The sequence below is a fragment of the Hibiscus syriacus genome, unplaced genomic scaffold (genome assembly GCF_006381635.1).
Source record: "Hibiscus syriacus cultivar Baekdansim isolate YM2019G1 unplaced genomic scaffold, ASM638163v2 tig00004004_pilon, whole genome shotgun sequence".
In the NCBI taxonomy this organism is placed as follows: domain Eukaryota; kingdom Viridiplantae; phylum Streptophyta; class Magnoliopsida; order Malvales; family Malvaceae; genus Hibiscus; species Hibiscus syriacus.
The window spans coordinates 250588-273737 of record NW_024061991.1 but is presented as its reverse complement, the minus strand read 5'-3'; the positions used below and the strand labels follow the sequence as shown (position 1 = coordinate 273737).

The 23150-nt window shown below is 33.9% G+C and overlaps 1 protein-coding gene across 1 annotated transcript; it reads right to left on the bottom strand.

Moving 5' to 3' along the window:
- Positions 1 to 18100: 18100 nt before the first annotated feature.
- Positions 18101 to 22649, bottom strand: LOC120185687. The gene is made up of 7 exons (XM_039189846.1): positions 22209 to 22649; positions 19801 to 21522; positions 19654 to 19705; positions 19247 to 19398; positions 18737 to 18823; positions 18444 to 18572; positions 18101 to 18289 (listed from the first exon to the last, which is right to left on the bottom strand). The coding sequence occupies exons 1-7, from the start codon at positions 22278 to 22280 to the stop codon at positions 18188 to 18190; spliced, it is 2316 nt and encodes a 771-aa protein (XP_039045777.1). The 5' UTR covers positions 22281 to 22649; the 3' UTR covers positions 18101 to 18187.
- Between the last annotated feature and the right edge of the window lie 501 nt (positions 22650 to 23150).

Genomic DNA, 23150 nt, shown 5'->3' with positions numbered 1-23150 from the left:
GGACGCGTCACTATATACCACAAAATTCTTACCAGATTCAGGTTGAACCAATACAGGAGCTTCAGCCAAAATTCTCTTTAAAGTTTCAAAACTTTCTTGACACTCTGAATTCCATGTAAATGGTACATTCTTTCTCATCAGCTTTGTTAAAGGTAACCATATCATCAAAAAATTCTTAACAAATCTCTAATAATAACCTGCAAGTCCAAGAAAACTCCGAACTTTCGATACATTCTTTGGAACTTCTCAATCCATTATAGCTTTAATCTTTTGAGGGTCCACCCTAATTCTATCTGTAGAGATCACGTGCCCCAAGAAAATTACTTCATTTAGCTAAAATTCACATTTGGACAATTTGACATATAGTTTCTTATCTCTTAGAATTTGCAAAACGATCCTCAGATGTGCGCTATGCTCTTCATGTGATTTCCAGTACACCAGTATGTAATCAATAAAGACAACCACAAACTGATCCAAATAGGGCTAAAAAATCTTGTTCATGATGCCCATGAAAGCAGCAGGTGCATTTGTAACTCCAAATGGCATCACGATAAACTTATAGTGACTATATCTTGTTCTAAATATCGTCTTGGAAATATCTTTATCTTGAATCTTCAATTGATGATAACCAGAACGTAAGTCAATCTTTGAAAATACCGAAGCTCCTTTTAACTGATCAAATAGATCATCAATTCGGGGGAGGGGATACTTATTCGTGATGGTCACTTTATTGAGCTGTCGATAGTCAATACAGAGATGCATTGAACCATCATTCTTCTTAACAAATAAAACTGGAGCTCCCCAAGGGGACACACTTGGTCGAATAAATCCCTTCTCTAACAACTCTTGCAATTGCTTCTTTCATTCCTGCAACTCTTTCGAAGCCATACGGTAAGGTTCCATTGCAATAGGAGCTGTTCTCGGCATTACTTCAATTTGAAATTCTACCTCTCTTTCTAGAGGTAATCCTGGTAACTCAGTAGGGAACACATCAGGAAATTCTTTGACTATCGGAATCTCATCTAACCATTTCTCTGTAACTCTTGTATATACCACGTTTGCAAGGAAACCTTGACATCCTTTTAGCATCAATTACTTTGATGCCATTGCCGATATCACATTTGCTAAAGGATTAGTTCTTTCACCCATCACGTTCACTCATGTTCCTTCTGGGCTTCTCAAAGTTACCATTTTCAATCTACAATCAACATTTCCATAATAACAAAACAACCAATCCATTCCTAGAATTACTTCAAATTCATCAAAATGTAGTTTCAATAGATTAGCAGGAAACTCAATTCCATGAATCCTTATGGGACATCCTTTACAGACCTTATTCACCCGAGCATTGTGCCCTAAAAGATTAATTACTATCACTTCATTACTCGTAGCTTCTAACGGAATTCTCAATTCTTTTATTAATTTACTGGTAATATAAGAATAATTGGAACCCGAATCAATCAACACCAATACTAATTTATCGTATAGCTGGAAAATACCTGCTATAATATCAGAATCATCACGGTCGCCACTTGTCTTTAAATTGTACATACGTGCGGTAGAGAGAATTTCAGGTTGTGCAGAGGATTCAGATTGATTTCTTCATCTACCTCGTCCTCGTTGTGAGGCAGAAACATTTCTTTTAGATGGTGCAGACTCACCCACCATTAATGGACAATCCCGAATAAAATGTACGGCATCTTCGCATCGGAAGCAAACTCTAGAAGTCAATCGACAAGTTCCAAAATGATTATTCCCACAATTCTGACATTGTCTCGCTTGACCTTGAGTGGCTCTCCCAGTACCAGATCTCACTGATTGTATCTGGCGAGCTCTCATCTGACTTGCTCCTCTTGTTGAGGATGCAATTGATTCTGATCTAGCTTGAGGTCAGAATCCTAAATATCTTCCTCTTTTTGGTGGTGACGTGCTTGAAGAAGCACCAATCCTCTTAGATGTATGAACTCTTGAGTCCCCAAATCTCTCATTCTGAGTTCTCTCAAGAGCTTTAACACGATTAATCACCTCCTGGAACGAAGACAAGTTCAGTACTATTAACATCTCTTTCAATCTAGGGCACAAGCCCTCCACAAACCATTCACAAGCATCTTTCTCCGTAGTAACAAGCTCAGCTGCAAATCAACTCAGTTTATTAAACTCACATTCGTATTCGTATACTGAGTGATTCATCTGTTTAAAGTTCATAAACTCCTACTTCATTTGTCTGATAAATTGATCTCCAATATACTTGTGCTTAAACTCTTCCAATAATAGAGACCAAGTTACTTGATCACTTGAGATTCTCATGGTGACATTCGTCCACCATATTCTAGCTTGTCCTCTAAGTAAAAACACAATTCCATCAAACTTCTCCACATCAGAACAGTGGAGACCATCCAACATGATTTTTAAATCATTTAACCAAAGATCCGCCACAACTAGACCTTTCTTGGTTTCTCCCTTAAATTCGGGAGCTCCTAATCCTCTCAACTCCTTTGCTACATTTACTCTGGGAGTTGATGAAGCATGAGGTTGGAAACGTGTCAATACTACATCTAACGTTCTAAAAAAACACATCTTGATCAGTTACAGGCACTCCAGAAGCTGTCTGTTCTTCACCTTGCCTGGCTAGGGCAGGTGAATTACTACTCTCAGCGGGTCGATCATCTCCCGCTTGACTTCGAGAACTATCATGTTCGGACATCTATTAAGAATAAACATATCGTTTTATTAGCAAAACGGCATACTCCATACTACCCCAGATCAGAAGTTTTCTCTATTTTATTGGCATGTATACATTATAAGACACTCTAGACTTCGGTTTATGCCAAGAATTGACTAAACTGTAGCTCTGATACCATTAAATGTAACACCCCAACCCGTACCCAAAAATTCCATAACTTTTCATTAAATTTCCTCATATAAAACTCATTTCATACTACTAAACTCAACTATAACCATTTTAACTAACTCTTATCATTTCAACCCTTTAAAATTTCCCATATATCATTCAAATTCTTAAAACTAAGGATCATACTAAAATTTCCATGTAATCCAAACTTATTTCTAACACTTATAACTTATTATTCATACCCATGACAAGTCAAATTCAACTTCTAAATCCATTTATACATCCTTATTCAAAATTTTACTTATCCACTTCCTATCTTTAATCCTTCATAACTTACCAATCTTTGAGTTTCTATGATCTTTTTCATCTCCATCATCTTTTCTAAAGCTTTATGAATCAAACTCATACTTTAATTTGAAGGATTAACCAAAAGAAATCAAACTTACCTTAAGCTTGGATGCTTCACGTTTGGGAGAAGAAAATGAAGAAGATAAGTCTCTGGAAACTTATCTCTTCACTTATGAATCACATGGGTATTATAATACCCACTATCCAATTTTTAATTATTTTCCTGGTTTAAAGACCCATTTACCCTTTTAATTCTCCTTTATTTGCTAATTAATCCTACATCAACATCTTTTAATTAAATCCTTCACTTTTCAATTTATTTAATCTGATCATTGAATTTTAAAATTTCACACTTTGGTCACTAACCCGGTATTGAGAATGTTACAGTATACTCGTTTTGGGTGGGAGGAGTTTTGATTGGTCACTGGTCTATGTTTCGGACGATACGATGAATTAGGTCCGTACACTAGTCATATCGCCCACCCATCATGGTTATTTTGGGTTTTTCCTGAGCTGGCAAAGGTGAATGCCACTTTACACGTCGACGATTTGAAAAGATTACTTCTTAAAGATGGTTTTACTCGGATAGATGACCTTGATGTTTTTCGAGTATGCCTTTTGTTACTTTTGTATGCCAGCTTTTTAGCCAAAGAGGGCAGACAGTCTATTTCTCAAGATTTAATATTATTGGTAGATGACCTAGATGCATGGAACGTGTTTCCGTAGGGTTCATATCTATGGAAAGTTACTTGAAAAAAATTGTCGTCTGCCTTTGAGAACCGTCGTAGTTTGCGTGGGCATGGTTCCAAAAACATTTTGGTAGGCTTTATTTGGGCCTTTAAGGTAAGAATTTCTATATAATGTTTCCAAAATTAATTATTTAACAATTACTAAAATTAATGTTTGTGTATTATATTGTAGATTTGGATATTTGAGGCATTTCCCAACATGCGTACTTATGCCATCAAGAATTCAAATGATATTCCTAGGGCTATTACTTGGAAGAGGATCCGACTGTTGGATTGGGAAGATTTACTACCATATATGATGATCAATGATGTAAGTTAACACAAATACTACCATATATAAACAAGTTATTACTAGTAGACGTTTGACTTTGTTTGGACTTTTATATTGTTAGGAGGCAAACTATCCAATACAGACATTGACACCCACTGAGGCTGAGCTTGCCACTGATTGGTGGCAAACTAGTAGGCGTTTTTTGATGGGATGGATGATAAACCCCTACTTTTTCATCGAGTCGATTCTTCAGTTCGACACCGAGATTCATCACCTCATCGAGTCAATTCTCCACTTCGACACCGAGATCCATCACCTGATCGAGCTGATTCTACACCTTGACACCGAGAGCCATCACTTCTAACCGACTCTACACCTCGACACCGAGATCCATCACTTATTCTATCACATCATCGAGCCTCTTCTCCACCATCACCTCATGATAGGCGACCGGTAAAGATGCCACGATATTTATCTCCCCGTTCTCCACCTCCACATGATGAGTTAGGTGTTTTACGTGATAAGGTCAGTGCTTTACGTGATGAGGTCAGTGCTTTACGTGATGACAATGATGTATGGCTTGATGAGGTATGGTCTTTACGTGGTGAGGTAGCTGTTTTACGTGATGACAATTATGCTTTACGTGGTGAGATAGCTACTTTACGTGATAAGGTCGGTGCTCTACGTGAGATTGTTTCATCGTTGTAAAATGAGGTTCATACTCTATGCAAGGAGGCAAGTTTGTTTAATTTTATAAGAAATATTATACTAAAATTACAAATAACCTTTTTTCGACATTATTTATTTATTTATTTACTGATTTATGTATTAATTTATTTTTAGCGGCTCGATGAAGTAGATGCTTTACATCACACATCAGACGCCGTAGACCTACCATTGCGTCTCCTTTCACCCCAATAGTTCCAAGATTGCGTAAGAAGAAGCCTGATCCACCTACAATTGTTCAGGATCCACTTCTATTGTTCAGGATTCACCTCTCATCGTTTAAGAGACCCCTCCCATCATTCAAGATCCACATTCCATAATATATCGACATATTAGTAAACCCCCTCTTGTGCCCGATATGATGGATCAGATATGGATTTCATATCAGTTACCGGCCAGTACCATTCCTCAACATAAGATATACACACTATCGGACACAATTAAGGATAATACTGTTTGGGCTAAGACCGCAGTTTATTTTTATCTACATGAGCGGAGCCAGGGTGCTTCACCGACATATGCAAAATCGACAATACACATTTGTTTCTTGAGCGGTCTTGGTGGGGTGTTTTATTAGGGGTTGAAGAGAATGACTATTTTGAATGGGGGTAAGTATTATATTCTTTTTTTATATTGATTTTGATTTTTTTAAAAATTTATTAAATTCACTAATATATGTATTTTTTATAAAACAACATATTGATGCATGAGTAACACGAATTCAGATCTTAAGGAATTTGAAGAAACTCAAAAAGACGCGATGGACTATTATGCCTTCGTCTTTTCACGCAGCTCACTTGCAGGATCAGAGAGACGCTTCATATGTGTTAGGTAATGGCAAAGTTATCCTTATCATGCGTGGTGGGAGGTTGATAAGGTTAGTATTTATTTTTGCATATTTAAAGGTGTTCATAAAATTTATTTGATGTGCGCAGTTGAAGTATTATTTATTATATTGCAGGTGTTTATCCCTGTTATGGAATGTCGTCATTGGTTTCTCGTCGAGCTTCAGCTCCCATCCCTGAAGACGATAGTATATGACAGCATGTTGAATTACATATCATTGTCTGATTTGGAAGATATTATTTGTAGGGGATGGAGCGATCTTTTGGCTAAATACTTGGATGTGATTGTTTATTGGACTGATTCAGGAAACGAGAAGCCAAAAAAATTTAAAAGTTACAATGATGAGAGACGAGACAGCGTCATAATAAACGTCAATAGCCAGAGGGGATTGTAATCCGGTTGTATGTATGTGCTTGGAATGTATGACGAAATGAGGTAAACAGTTTCTACCTCCGACAGATAGAGATAGAGCTGCAGTAGGGTTGTGGTTTCGGTATTTTATGGCTAGAGAGATACATGTGAGACGTGTCCTACCTGCATCCAATGGTTGATATGCGACAATATGACAATGTGAGAATTTCCTTTCGCTTGTCTATATGACTCTGAACTGTGATTAGAATGTACATGATTTTCACTTGTGAGTTTTATGCATAGGTTTGAAGCCGAGAAATATTGAGATGCTTACAACCTCACCGGGTACTGAAAGTGTTCATAAACAACCATTTGTTGATACATGATAAATAATTTAATTTATCTCAGTTCATTGGCTGATCATATCCATTTGCAAGTTGTATATAATGATTGTCAACCTAAATTCTGTTGTATACAGTGAACTGTTTCTGACCAATGTCTGTAAGCTCCCTATTGTTAGGAGCATTTTAGGTTGGATGTGCTGTAAAGTGTAAATAATTTTTTTTCTTGTTTAATTGATTTGTTTAATTTCAATTTGCATTATGTTGGCCAAAAAGATCTGTTGAAGGCACAATAAGTTTAAGAAAATCAAATTCGCAACACAAAAATCGAATTCGCAACGCAAAAATCGAATTTGCAACGCGAAAATTGATTTTACAATTCGAAAATCAAATTCGTAACACGAAAATCGTAACTCGAAAATCGATTTCGCAATTCGAAAATCAAATTCGCAATACGAAAATCGCAACTCGATATTTAAATTCGCAACGCGAAAATGAAAAGTGAAATCGATTTCGAGTTGCGAATTTTAATATCGAGTTGCGATTTTCGTGTTACGAATTTGATTTTTGAGTTGCGAATTTGGAATTCGAGTTGCGAATCTGGAGAAGTTCACAATAACCATATTTTTTTCTAGTTTCAATTCAAGGCAAACACCTTCAAAAAGAAGATAACATACAACAATTTAATAAGTGATAACAACTGAACAAATCATAGCAATGTTCAAACCCAAGTTACTAGTATATGTGATGTCAGGAGTACAACTTTATAATGCATTCATAACTGCAAAAATGTATGCATTCACACATAAAATACACATAATACAACGTTTACATTTAAAAATCACCTAAGTTAATAGTCCCAAAAGGTGAAGGCGATTATGATTGGGATTTTGATTTTGATTTCATTTTGCTTGGCACCATATGAGCTTTGGATTTTGATGAGGATCTATACTTTGGTATTGAAAAAGATGATTGTTATGACACTGGTGATCCACAGGTCAACCTTGTATGACCACTTTCCTTGCATCGACTACATGTCGATATCTTATTCTCTTCACCCTTAGACGATATACGATCGTGAATTTTGGTCGGCCAGGTAACTTTCTGTCCATGACTGGTGGCAAAACTGTTTGTAAGTCATCTGGTATGTCCCACTCAGAATGATGTGGAATAGGGTAGATAATCTCGGCATAAGTCTGTCGATATACTTCTGTAGTATAGCAATCCATAGCATATGCGCTTGAATCATCTTGGTTTAGATGAAGAGCAACTTTTATAACATGATCACACGGATAACTAGATGTTTGCCATTTCATACAACTACATGTCTTTGCATTTAGATCGACAAGCCCATTTAAGTTATTATCCAAGACTTCAAACAAAGTGATTGAACATGGTTCAACTCTCTATGACGTTGACTTCACAACACGTTTCGTTATCTTTTTTTCAGTCCATGGTGTAACACGACGTTCCAATGTTCCTGTAAATTTAAATAAATAATACTTAGTAAAATCTATTAAATATGATAAGTTACGAATTTAAAGAAATAATACATGCATGGTTTCTTTTCTTATAGTACCATTGTTGAATAGAGGCTCGAAAAAACTCCATTAACATAATAATGAGTAATTTTCGGGAATGACAACTTAGAGCGTTGATTGATTCTGCACTATTGGACGTCATGAAACCATATCTTGCTCCAAGTGGATATACTCTTGACCATCTTTCAAACCTGACATCTTCTAGTGTTTAAGCACATTGAGGCAAAACACGTCTTAAACAATTTATATGCTTATTAAAATCCACTTCCCGATAAGCTTTTACAGCCTTCTAGTATATCAATTTGTGATTTTTATATCAGCATACCTTGATTTTAGATTTCTGTACAAATAAACACCACAAAGTCCATGAAAAGCATCTAGGAAACACCTTCTAATAGCGTTGCCAATTGAGTTTGCCCTATCAGATATGATTGTCAAATTACTAATAGGACCTATGTAATCCCTAAGATACCTCATAAACCATGTCCATGAATCAGAGGTTTCAGATTTATCAACCTCGTAAGCTATTGGCAGTATCCCATTGTTAGCATCCATGGCTACTGCTAATAAGTTTACTCCAAGGTATCAACCTTTCAAATGTGCCCCGTCAACTATAATAACTGGACGCATGCAAGTAATAAACGAACGAATCTACAAAATAATATACACAAGGAATATAATCATTTAAATGTGAAATGCATGTAACTAACAAAAATGAGTCAACAAAATTATATTGATTTACTAACCTTAGCACCAATGGCAATAAACATCAACTCAAAACGTCCATCTCTATCTGTTTTGATATAAGTTACCGACCCAGGATTTTTTAGCTTTAAATTGTGACAATAAGCCGACAATTGGGCAAACGATGCTTCTGGCGACCCCCTCAACAATTCCAATGCATAACATTTGGCTCTCCAAGCTTGAGAATATGAGATACGAATCTTGAACCAAGCATTCATATCAGTCATAATTTCATGTCCCTGATATACCATGCCATTAAAAAACATTAACTCAGCCAGAAAACCACCAAACACCTTTTTGTTTGTCTGTCTATGGTGAGAAAAAACTTGGGTTCTTGAACATGTATGTTTATCAATAAAAGTCCTAACTTGAAACATTTCGCAATATTTTATCCTCTTTGCAATCATACGCCATGTACAGTTTTTGTCAATCTTACACTTTGTTTCGAAACGATCTTTGCTTGATTTGTTAACTTTTTGTTAATACCCATCTTCCACACATTTCGTATACAAAGCTATCTTCAAGTCTTCCTTTGTATCAAAACAATCATCTTTCTTGATACGAATAACTTTTGTGTAACAATCAACTGCTATCTTTACCAACTCTTCTTCCGGTATCTAAAGTAATTCTGGCATATTCCAGTTATACTCACGTGACTCTTTCTTCTTCTTCTTTTCTTTGGGGACATCTTTTCTTCTTTTTTAGGGTTATATGAATTACAGAATGGATGCTCAACATGTTCATTCACAGCCGTAACTTCCTCCTCATTATCATCAACAACATCTTCCTCGGCAGCAGCTGTTTCATCATCAAAATGCAGGTATTGACCAATATCAAAATCATTACAAGAAGGGTCTGTTTCTTCTTCTGAAAAATCATCAAAATCCGAGTATTGACCAAGATCAAAGTCTGGGTATTGACCAAGATCAAATTTCGAATACTGACTAATACTCACAATTTTTTGTTGGCTTATCACCGTCTAACTAGTCAATACGAAAACCAGAATTTGGTGCTGAAAGTTTATTGAGATTTGGATTAGGGAAAAGTTATAGATTTTGAGATTGTGTTTGATATTGTGTTTGGTATTGGAAATGTGGTGAAACAAAATTTTCTTGGTGATGAAATTATGGTGGAACCATGAAATTTTGAGGTTGATAAAAACGTTGTACATTGTGAGCACCATAAACTGGGGCTGAAGAACTTAGTTGATTACTACCCGTTACTGACCCAACTTCACTACTTCTAGGTTTAACAACATACAATGTAACATCATCTTGTGAAACACTAATGTAAGCAATGAATCGTTCAACATCTTCATTGTCGGTTAACAAATAAACTTTACATTTTCTCTGATAAGATAACCTAAATCCACTTAGAGGCTCTAAATTCAATTTCTTTGAAATACGTAACATTAGAGTTTCAAAAGTTAACAAATTTAATGACAGTTTTAGTTGAAGATTCATGGGTAAAGGCATATATTGTAAAACACCATTAACATTCTCTCATGACCCTCCATAACACAAATCTATCCAAACATGATCAACATTAAATGATTTCATTCTACAAATTATAAATTAATTTACTAAACAAACGAGCTATAAACTAGATATCATCACTAACTGTTTGTTTACTTCAGAATGATTAAGCGCTGAATGATTCAAATATTGAATGATTCAGAGGCTCTGAATGGTTTGGCTCTGAATGTGACATGCTGTTTGATAACAGGCTCTGAATGATTCAAAATGTACTTCTGTGCTGAATCATTCAACACTATTTTGTTGAATCATTCAACATTGTTTTGCTGAATCAGTAATTACCGAATCATTCAGAGGTGCGAAACAAACGCGCTGAATACTGAACGGTTCAACATTCAGCGCTGAATAGTTCTATTAAGAGGCAAACAAACAACCCCTAACTTAGAGAAAAACATACATTTATTAAGTTGATACTTGATAATTTGGGAGAGAAATCATTGAAAAATTATATAGAAATAAAATTATGTAAAAAAAATTAGAGATGGGGAAGGATGCCGTCGGATATAGGAACGGATGTCATCAGATATATGAAAGGATGTCGCCGGAGAGAGTGAGAGATGGAGATGGACTGAGTTGCGATTTAGGGATTTAGGTTATGGGTTGCTGCTGCTGTGTAGTTTATATACCCAAAAAAATCATGTTGCGAAAAAGAAAATTGAGTTGCGAAAAAGAAATTCGTGTTGCGAAATTGTCAAAATCGAGTTGCGAATTTCAAATTATGTTTTGCGAATTTCAAATTCGCGTTGGGAATTTGACTTCTGTGTTGCGAATTCCAAATTCTGTATTTTGAATTTGAAAAATGTGTTACGAAATTGGAGTTCGTATTGCGAATTTGTTGGTTATTTTTGCAAATCCAAAAAAACTTGGTTAAAATCGTATTTTATAAGGCATTTTCGGTCACTCAATTTATTTTCTCTTCATTTAAATGGGAATATTAAGAGAAAATAACCTCAGTGACCGAAAATGCCTTATAATATACGATTTTAACCAACTTTTTTTGGATTTGCCAAAATGACCAACAAAATCGCAACGCGAACTCTAATTTTTCAACTCAGTTTCCAAATTCGCAATGCAAATATCCAGATTCGCAACGCAATTTTTGAAAAATGTGTTGCGAGAATTTGAAAAACGTGTTGTTGCGATAGTGAAAAAGTGTTGCGATAGTGAAAAATCCAAAATAAGTTTACATTTTAACTATTCCGAATTCACGTGGAGTTTGAAACAATAAAGAATGTGTTGCGATAGTGTAAAAGATTCCCAAGACATTTGTAAGATCTTATTTTGAAACAATAAAGAATGTGTTGCGATAGTGTAAAAGATTCCCAAGTGTTTGCAATGCTCAATCCCACATAGTATTGGAAAGACTATTGGGAATGTATATTTAAGGCTTGGATTTCCCACTTCCTTGTTGAATGGAAGAGAACAAGGGGGACTCTCGTGCACCGTTGCCACCGCCGTCCCGTCCCGTCTCGTCTCGGGTCGTGGTCGTGGTCGTGGTAATACGTGTCTTCGACACGTCCGCGCGGATACTATCTTTTTAGAGAAAATTCTTAAGAAATCGCAACGTGAACTTGGATTATCGCAACGAATTTGGAAAATCGCATTGCAATTTTGTATTATCGCGTTGCGAATCTGGAAACTGATTTGCGATACTGGAAATCGCGTTGCGATAGTCAGAATCGCGTTGCGATTTACATATTCGCATTGCGATTTTCTAAAATCGAAACGCGAATTTGGAAAATCGTAATGCGATAGTCAAAATCGCGTTGCGAATCTGTAAACTGATTTGTGATACTGGAGATCGCGTTGCGATTTAGAGATCGTATTGAGATTTTGTTGGTTATTTTGACAAATCGAAAAAAAGTTAATCAAAATCATATATTATAAGGCATTTTTCGGTTACTGAGGTTATTTTCTCGAATATTAAAGCTCTAGTTGCCCCATTTGGTAGGGTGCTTCTGATTTCCAACGGGTCCACACACACAGTCTCTCATTTTACGCCATTAATTCTTTAAATTTACTTTAATTTCTATGTCTTCATCTTATCCCTCGATTATGTAATTTTAGCTTAATTCCTTACAATAATATTTTGTAACAAATTGCTTATTATTTAAAAGAACACCCACAGCGAAAAAAATTAGTCGCAACTCATAAGAATATAATTATATTTCTGATTGTAAAGCGAACTATTGATGGCTTAAGGATGCTGGTTCAATTTTACCTACCAATGATTCGGAAGACAATGGGCACTACAATGTGAACAAAAATAAAGTAAAAAACCAACGTGTAAAAATTGATGATACAATTTAAACTCAATTCTATATCTGTGACATTTCTTATAAACATTTCTCCTGCTGATGTTACTAGTTACAAAGCCATTTCGATAGTCTCCCACCAATCGATAATATCATCTTTGAACAAAAAGGTGACGCGTTCTAAATTATCCTCAAGGGTAAGATAATTATAACGACTCAAAAATCATGAGTTAATATTTAAGAGTTGAGTCGAGTTTAGAGTTGAGAATTTAAGATATATTTAGTTTCTTAATCAAAGTTTGCGCTTAATTGAGAAAAATTGAGCCCAATTGATAATTCTTCTAAGGGATAGTTTTGAATGTGGAAGGAAAGATGAGGACCAAAGATGGTATTTTCCCTTTGATGAAAAACAATTCAAACTTTTTTTAGTATTACTTTTTAGTCAAAACCATGGGATTAGGGGACAAAAAGCCAAGAGTGACCTCACCCTCATACCCTCCTTCAATGACAGATCTAAAAATTAAATAATGTGAGTTTAAAATTTTAATATCTTATTCTAAAAATTTTTGGTATGGAAATTTCCTTATTTTTTTCCTATTATCGTTAAGAAATTAAATTAAATTTAATACTTTTATCAAAATTATGACTGTGTAATGACTCTCCTAAAGAGCCATGTACATCCGCCATGCCCTCCATGATTACACCTTTTCTTCTTTTTTTCATTCTCTTTTACATTCATTCTTGAGCAATTGTATTAATGAAATAATATTTGAACATAAAAATTAGATAAAAACCACCGGTTTTATCTCTTAGCTTCAAAATAAAATATGAATTTCTATATAAATCTCTCAAGAATAGTTTAAGGGTTTCATATAGCTTTACTCCTTGAGGGATTCATGAAGGATTTGAGAGTTATAAGCTAATGATTTACCTTTCATTATCCTTTTAGTTGTGTTATGATTCCTTTTATTGCTTGTTTGATTAGTGAATGAGGTAGAAAAACCTTCCAAAATCAAGAGAAAGGTAAAGTCTTGAAGAGGTTATTGAGGAACTTCGTTTTATGATGTTTGATGTGTTTTAGTCTAAGGTAATGCATTCATATTCTTATTGTGCTTCATATAAATCATAAAATTAGTGTCTTGTAAGTTAAAATATATGTTTGATATTTGTTCTAGTTAGTTGTATGACTTGATAAACTTGTGATGAAATTGACTGTCAAATTGGTTAAATTTGATGCCAAATGATGTGGTTGTAATACTTGTAACCTTAGAGATTAACTTGGGTGTTAAATGAGATGTTTAGAGTCATGTTACGGTGAATTCACATACATATATTGGATATTACCTACTAGATCAACAGGTTATTGATTCGTTATAACTTCCATTAATTTGTATATGTGTGAAAGTTCAGTCTTAAATTCATAGTAGAACGAGTCATTGACTTAAATAATGAAAATATAAATTAACAAATGAAAAGACTGAAATTAATTTATATATTATTTCAGCTCATATTGTATATGTCTCATTGATCCCTTCAGTAGTTTAAATTAACTTGTTCATAATTTGTTGGTCAAATTATGAACAAAGAGAAAAATTAATTGAGAAATAAATTATGGAAAATTACATGAATAAAAGAATTTAAATTAAAATGATTTAGAATTGATTCAACAACTTTAAATTTATTTCAAAATAAAATGTTAAATCAATTGATTATTTTTACTTTTATTAGTTTTGAAATTAATTTAATATTTTTTTTATCAATTCCCAAATCGATATTGAATTAATAGGTAAAAGGCCCGTGAGTTATAAATTTATTTTCTCGGAGAAGAAGCAATGACGATATTTGAGAAATAAGTGCAAGCCTTATCCTTAATGATTGGATGTAAAACGTATGTAGGTGTTTTTTTTAAGTTTTTAGTTCAAGATGAGTTAAAAAATTAAAATATAAGTTAAATAAATTTTACATAAATTCTAATGGAACAAAAATTAATTTATCATAATTAATTTGTTTAATTCACATAAGTTATTGATTTACAACATCAATATTAGATTGTATAAAATAATTTAATGGAACAAAAATTAATTTATCATAATTAGTTTGTTTAATTATATATATTAAGATTAACTTTGATATGTTTTAGTTAATAAATTTTTGGATAAATAAATTTTGAGTTTAAAGACTTTATAAATCAATTAAGATAAAATGAACTCAAATTGTTAGATCCAAAGGCAACTAAATATTAAATGTATTTAACTATTTTAAGGTTAAATTCAAAATAAAAGTTAAAAAATTTGAGCACTTTTTTTTTCTATCTTAGCTAACAATGACTGTGGACTAGAAACACAAAGTCTATTAAAGATAAAAGGGTTTAGTAGAACAAAATGTTAAATTTTTTAAATATGATTAGATGTTTGAATCATGATATTTGAGAATGAAATAAATTGAATCGGGAGGATCGCCCTCATAATAAATCTTTGTAAAATTTGATCTGAATTAATTAGTTAATAGATCATATATTTCAAAAGATAAAAAGGATAAAATCACAGTGAAACCGAAACACTAATAAAACCATGACTTTACCGTCACCCAGATATGGTGTTAAAATAATTAATAATTTAGATTTGAATAAGATTAATCTGTAGGTATATATGAGTTTTAAGTATAATTTTATCATTCCTTGATAAGTTGGGTTTAAATAGCGTAATTTGTATATATGCGTAAGTTTTAGGTATGGTTTTTTATTTTTAAAAGAAAAAGAAGTGTGTTGAAGAGAAATATAATAAGATTGGAGGAATAAAAATATGGGACGGGGAACAAAGGATCTTTGGTGGCAGAAGAATTGGAATCCTCGACGTTAAAAATGAACATAGGATAAGGTTTAGCAAATGCCCCAGAAAATGAAGAGTTTTCTACCGACACACCCATTTGCTATTCCCGAGGGCTGTTTGGTTACATATTTATTTAACATGGTGCGTTTGATTAACAGAATATAATATTATCAGTAAGAATAAAAGATTATCAGAGAATAAGATTACTGTGAATGTTGTATTTTGTGTTTGTTTGATTTAGCATAAATGTAAGATTACCGTGTTTGGTTAAAGGAATAAAAAATTATTGAAATGTATATTTGATCTAATTGTCCTTATTATATATTTATTTTTTTAACAATTTAGAAAATATTTATATATTTTCTTTAAAAAATTTAAATTCATAAAATTTATATACTTTTTTTTACAAATTTAAAAATATAAAAAGATTTAATAAAAGGGTCAAATTTTATTTTAACCCATGAACTTCATATAAAATTTTAATTATAGATTTTTTTGTAAATCTAAAATAATTTAATTTGTAATTTAATATTGGTATAATTTTTATTATTCAATGAGAAGAAATATATTTTTGAAAGAAAAAAATTTAAGGGTATTTTAATTCAAAATGCCAGTAATCCAACAATACCTAAGGAAAGAGAGATAATGACACTTCCGGTAATATACTCAAAAAATCTATTATTGATAATAAAACATTATTAGGAATGAGATTCTCGACTAATTAAACATGGGAATGTGGATTCTATTTCCGAACCAAATTACCCCTCACTGTTGAGTCAGATTCAGCAATCTAATCTAATCTAATCTAATCCTCCAACCAGTTAGCCTTTAAATACGACAGCTAGAATGCCATCAACAACTCTACCCATTACTCATTATTTAAGATCTATTCATAAATTACAATTAAATGAAAAATTAATTGACAGAAGTTTGACCCATACATTGACAATAATTACACAAATTCAAAAAATATAAAAAATTCAGGAAAAGTAAACTTAAAAAATACCAAACATGAAAATATTTTGGTTTAGAACTAAAACCTAACAAAAATAATTTTACCATTTTAATCTTTGTTTTATATTGTCGATTTTTAAGTTTTTTAGTTCAACCTATATGTGATTGAAACGTAAAAAGAATTCAGTTTTAATTAACGAACGAAGGCATGTTTTCATGTTAAAGGCAAGAAAAAACAAAGAGCAAAATCGGTAATCGAGGAGCTAAAGACTTTGCCAACATAATCTATCGACTATATAATTTTTTTTATTAAGTCACAAACTATTAAAAGTTATAAAATATTTTTTTGATTATAGTGTATTTGTTTTATTTAATTTGACTATTAAAAGTCGTAAAATAGTTACTTAACTATTTATATATTCTAAGTTCAACTTTTTTTTGTTAAAAAATTAACGATCGACTGAATTGGACGTTAACATACTGGTTGAGATATGTTAAAACTATATTTTAATTGCGTCTAATGGTATCACCGTTGTTTTTTAGAGCTGATTCAACTGTATATTGTAAATAGAGAGTCGATCTAAAAATACAACTCAAACAATAATAATATAAGATTTTATCATATCTCATTCAACAAAATAGCATCTAACTCAAATAGCTGTCAATTTTTTAACTAAAAATAACAAATTTAGAATATATAAATGATCAAGTGATCGTTTTATAACTTTTAATAGCAAAACATCATCCTATTAGTTACCCTATAACTTTTTATTATAATTGTTTCTAAGGAATTGTTGGACTAAAGCTTTTACAATCCACCAAGGATTTCTGATCCTCACCTCTGCAGAAGAAGAAGGCGTCGGGGCACCGAGACAAGCAATTATCCACCAGGTTGACATCGGCAGAACCCGGCTTTAGACCTATCAACGATCCCGGAATTGGCACAAACAAGTAACTCCCACCCTTTGAAATGACCAAATATTATCGTTCCCAGGAACAGCAGCTTTGACTGCATAATGACCTGGTATCGTACCCGTGAACTCGTCATACTCCAAAGATAAAGCCGTAAGCTTCGGCATCGAGCCATGAAAACCGGCAAAAGAACCCGAAGCTTATTATACCTTAAACCGAGAGCTATTATGCTATTGTTTAAACTTGTCGCTCGGTACTTGTAAATAATGACAAGTTGTTGTAAGAAGGCGTCAGCTGCTACAAGGACGGATGTTTGAAAAGAACTGATGATATTGTACCGTACATGTTGTGACTGAAATCTAGAACTTGTAAGAACCTAATCATATGTTATCGGCAATATTTGCTCTTTAGTTTATTGTTTCTCATGGAGAGCTCGACGAGAGATAATGGCAACTTTAATTCGCCTCCACCGGATATGTTATCACTTGCATCGAGAAAGTAAAGGTTTTTGAGTGAACCCATATCGGGAAACTCACCGGAAATATAGTTTCGTTGGATTTCAAGTCGTTTCAAGCGTGTTAGGTTGTTGAAGCTTGAAGGAATGGGTCTATGGAGATGGTCGTTGTCAATGTAAAGTTCTTCAAGGTGAGGGAGTGGGCCAAGAATGGCAGGTATTTTACCGGTGAGTTTGCTCCCGGAGAGATCGAAACGAGTTAAATAGGAGAACAAGTCAGGAAGTGAGCCGCAGAAAGAATTGTCGGAGATGTCTATGGTGTTTAAAAAAAGGTAGGTTCCATGAAAGTGAGGTGAGTGAAGTAGAGTAACCAATTGGATTCAATTCCACCGACTATAAAGCTATTTCTTTCCAACTTGCAATTAGTAATTTCATGAGACTACCACTAAATAAAGGTGACCAAATTGCACATAAAACACTTCTAACATGGGGTTCCCGAGCTCAACTTTTTTTCTGCCATACTTTTCAAATACTGCTTCACACAATTCTGGTTCGTCTGGAAGATTAACGGGGTTCCCCTTATCTGCAAAATAGCCCATATTCAGCTTAACATTTCTCTACACATTCATAGACGAACTTGAGCATGAAAAGCAAGAGGTCTACTGCAATGAAGTAGGCATGTCACAATGTCCAATACTTGTTACCATATATTTACGAAAGAAAGATGAAAATAATACCAGGATCACATCTCCAGATTGAAGGCCCAGGTTCTGCCCAGGAGCTACTTTATTGTCCTTTATCCATATCGAACATTTGCCGAGATTTTTAAGATGGAAAGATCCATCTTCTTCCATCTTGATGATTGCCTAAATATATGAGGGGAACCACGAAAGTAGTATTACATGTTAGTAGGCAACCGTTCAAGTGGTAGTACCATTTATAGGATTAATTGGGTGACTATACTTCAAAATGGCCAGAGAATAAAGAAGAAAAGGTGTATATATAGAGAGAGAGACATGGTAAATCTTACTTGCTGCCTTGCCACTGTATTAGCACATCCTTGTCTTCCCAAGTCAATGTCAACAATGAAATCTTCTGTCGTTCTACCAAGTAAAATCTACAAAATTAAAAAGTGTAAAGTATTAAAGAAAAATAAAACCCATCAAAACTATAAACTCCACTAGCATAAAAGAGCAAAGCGCCGAAAATGAAACCATCATTTTTGTTGAAGTGACCAAATGAAGGACAAAATACAAGATGGTTCCTTGGACGATATAGTTTCCTAACCAGGAATAGTTATTTATCCATTCTTTGTCTTAAACGAATACCAATAAGCATTCCATAAAGCGTAGTTTTCTAATTAAACTTAGATAAGGAGGTAGTCACTCAAGTGTATGATTAAGAACCACCTAAATACAACAATAACATAGCAGTATTCTAGCAAATATTATTCAAATGGGAAAGGCAACATTGATGAGGAGAATGGTAAAAGGATACAGTATGAAAGCTTAAAAAACGGAAATTCTTAGGTCTAGAATACCTCATGTTTCTTAATATAATAATGATTGGAATGGCGGCCATATAAAACGGCAAAGGCTTCATGGGATGCAATGTCCCTCTGCATGAAAGAACGGTAAGCCTGCTCCAGCCTCATAATTGCTCTTATTCTGTCCTCGTGCTGATATTTAGCAACTGCACAGTGAGAAGTAAATATATATTCTTCGTCAATAAAGACAGTATTCCAGAATAGAGAAAGAAAAGATAAAATCTGAACAACCCAAAACTGGTGGAGATGCGGAAGCATATACAAGACAAACTATTTTTTTCTCTCTTCTGCTAATGATAAAAAGAAAGGTAAAAAAAAAGTAACAGCTAGTGTTACCAAACTACCAAATCAGAACATTGATAGATGCAAGTACAAGTTAGCAATTCAAAACTACATGTTACCTTCCTGATCACACAAATCTTCGTCATCTGGATACAAGTCCATATCAAGGATCTGTTCATTAAATTAGAAAACAACAAGAAATAAAAATGGGAGTTAATAATGATGACAATAATAGATGTGACAATCATCGGAATTTGAAGACATACCATTGCCTCACCGTCCGAGTAATAAGGAACATTATCATCACTTTCAATATGTAACTCTGCAACCTTTAATGGTGGAGGTTTAACAACTGGTTCTGGAGAAATAATCGTTTGTAGAGCATCCACTTCTTGTTTAATGCCAGAAGGGTTCACCGGAGGGAAACTGTCGTGATTATCAGAACAAAGAGCAGGTTTCCCTGTTAAAGAATTAGCTGAACTATGATTCGTATGCATTCCCAGTAAATTTTCTTCACTATTTTCCTTTGGCAATGTTGGTGGGAAAGTACCATCACTGACATTAATGGAATTGCTTTGGGCTGAAGCATTGGATAGAAAACCATCACCTCTTGGAGCTACACACGGGTAATCCTCACATTTAACTTCTGCATGGAGCTGACCAACTTCTGGTATCATATGTGATATTTTTATTTGAGAAGATCCATGAGATTGTCCAGGATCCTTTTTATCTCTCTGAATCAGGAAGGGACCTCTCTCACTAGCTTTCTGACCCCGAGAATAATCTTTTACGAATGCAGATAATGGATTGTCGGGTTCCTTGTGTCCTGTTGAGGAAGCAGTTGATAAGCATAGCTGTTTGGGGAAGACAGCATCTTCATTGCATGGAATTTCTGGATCCTCACTGTTTAAAGTACAAGAAGAAAGGTTTAGGACATTTGAATTGCAAGAGACGGGCCCATCCATAGGGCGAGATCCTGCAACTTCATCTGATTCTTCAAGGCCGGAACTAGAAACTTTTGCAAGATTATCGTGAGTTTCAATTGTCATTGATTCAGTCATCTGATCTTGATCACCGTTGTTTGGTGAACTTGCCAAAAGTGAGCGCAAACCTTCAAAGAAAGACTTATCAATCACATCTTTTGCATCAACATCCAATAAAAAAGGTTCATCGTTCATAAGGGTATTGGTTATTTCCATCAAATAACCTTCAGTATCAGCCACTGTATTTTCTGAAGCCTCACATGGTATTTCTGATTCAATCTGGGCAATACCATCATCGGGTGGTGCACATGTATCTCCTTCGTTAAGGACTGTTTGCCCAAGACCATCATCAGCAGAAATAACAGATGCAGAGAAGTCTTCATCAGTTCTCCAAATTGACAAACCATGCTCCACAATTGGTGAGTTGAAGATCTGGTTACCCTCAAACCATGAGCATATATTCTCTTTATCATTATCCTCTAACAAACTGTGCATAGGAAATTCCTTGGATTCTTGCAATTCCTCTGTGCCAGAGTCACTCTCAACAAGAAACTGATTCTCTCCAAGTATGTGAGGACTTTCCTGTATTTGAGGAAAAGAACAGTGCATGACATTCACATTTGTTTCTTGGACTCTGAAATGATCTGAGATTGGATTTCCAAGTAAAGGTTCATCTTCAAGCCCAATTGAATTGCTATCATTAGGTTCAACGAGTAAACTAAGATCCATTGAGTTAAAGGGATCATTTCGAATTCTTTTACTCAATGCATCGCAACAACTACGTACACTCTCAGGCTTTCTCTTCCCAAACAAACTATTGCTATCGTTTGAATTTCCTGCCGTGCTAGAAGCAGAACATTCAAACTCAATTATGTGAGATGAAGCCTCCTCAGAAACAACTGGATCATAAAGGAGAGAATCCCATCGATCTTGTAGTTCTCTAACCGTGAATTTTCTAGAGAACCGCACTGCACCCTTCGCAAGAGATTCCAGAGAAGCACCAGCCTGAAAACAGATATAAAGAAAATAGAATGATATATCACCAACGTTCAAACAGGTCCAAAGAAAATTGAATTAGCGTGAGGCGATAACTTCTTGCTCACTAAACAATTTAAATCCCATTCTAGTTTCATCAATATTCATGCAGTCGATTAAAGTTACAAACTTCCATTCATGAATAGAATCTAATTCATCAGTGATGTCTACAAAAACAGGTTGCATTTCTAAATTTAACACTTCGACACAGGTTAGACAATGTTTACAAGTAATATATTTTCAACATAGTAATCATCTCCCATTGATAGATTCCTTATCTTTATAAACTTAAATGTAAGAATCTTCAAACTCATTAGTGACAAACGCCTTATATTGCAAATATTCCATGCTCAACGGTCAACACAATATACCCAGAAGACAATGCCATATATATAAAGAAATATACAGTCAAATAAGCTCAACAATTCTAATAACTAAAATAATAAAACAGAAGAGGCAAGAAAACAAAAAACCATTGCTATTTAGCTACTAAAAAAATCAAAGAAAACACGAATATATAGTTATATCCGAATTAACAAGTAATACAAACAAAAGAAAATTCGAATGTGAGATTAGAACAAGCAACAAATCCTCAAAAAGTACCAAAAGACTCAATCTCACCCCTATAAAAACCAAGTAAATTTTTAAGTATATACCTCAATAGCGTTCTTCAACAAGAGGTCATCTTCAGGTATCCAAGAGGGGACAGCTGGAGCCAGAGCCCCCATCAATATGGAGCTCAACCAAACCCAGAAAAGCCGCTTCAGACACTTTTTGTTTCTCTCCTAGTGTTGTACATGAAAACAAAGGGAGATTGTGGGGTTAAACCCTAAAACGAAAAGCAAAGAGAGTATGAAACCAGGGTGGCGCGAGAGGTTATTGTCGAAGGTGGGGACACAAATAGATTAGGTCACAGCTTTACACTCAAATCTGCGTGACGTAAAGGAATGTGTGAGCTAAGACCGGGTTTTTGACTCTTGGCGTCGGCTTTTCTTCCTTTCCGGTGTATTTCCTTACGCAATGACAAATGGATTGGCGGTGGCTGTTGCTTGCGGCGCAGCGTAATTGGGTTTGACCTTTGACTGAAACAGTTCGTTACCAATCAATAGTATATACGGCATAATTCATTTAAATGGTATATATTTCCATTTATCGCTCAATGGTAAATACGAATGACTTGGCGTATCTAACCATTCAAAGAAAACTGTTTTTAATTTTTAAAACCAATCATTTAACTAATCAAATCTTAATCTAATTCACATTTTTTGATTAAAACTTTTTTAAAATTTAAAATTTAAATACATATTAATCATACATTTTTGAATAATCTGAAATAATTTCAAAATAATACAAATTTAAAATTTGATTTAATATTTTCTATCAAAAAATGATTTAATGTTTAAAAGCTATCGATAATTAAATATTATATGAATATATGTTTATGTTTTCAATTATTTAATCTTATTTTTCTGCTTTTTTTTCAATTAGACAAAAGTCGGTAAAGGGTTAAGTCCTAGGTTTTTATGTATCTAGACTTAATTTTTTATCTTATATAAATCATATCTAAATTATCTTTAGATTTATTTTTGACATATTTA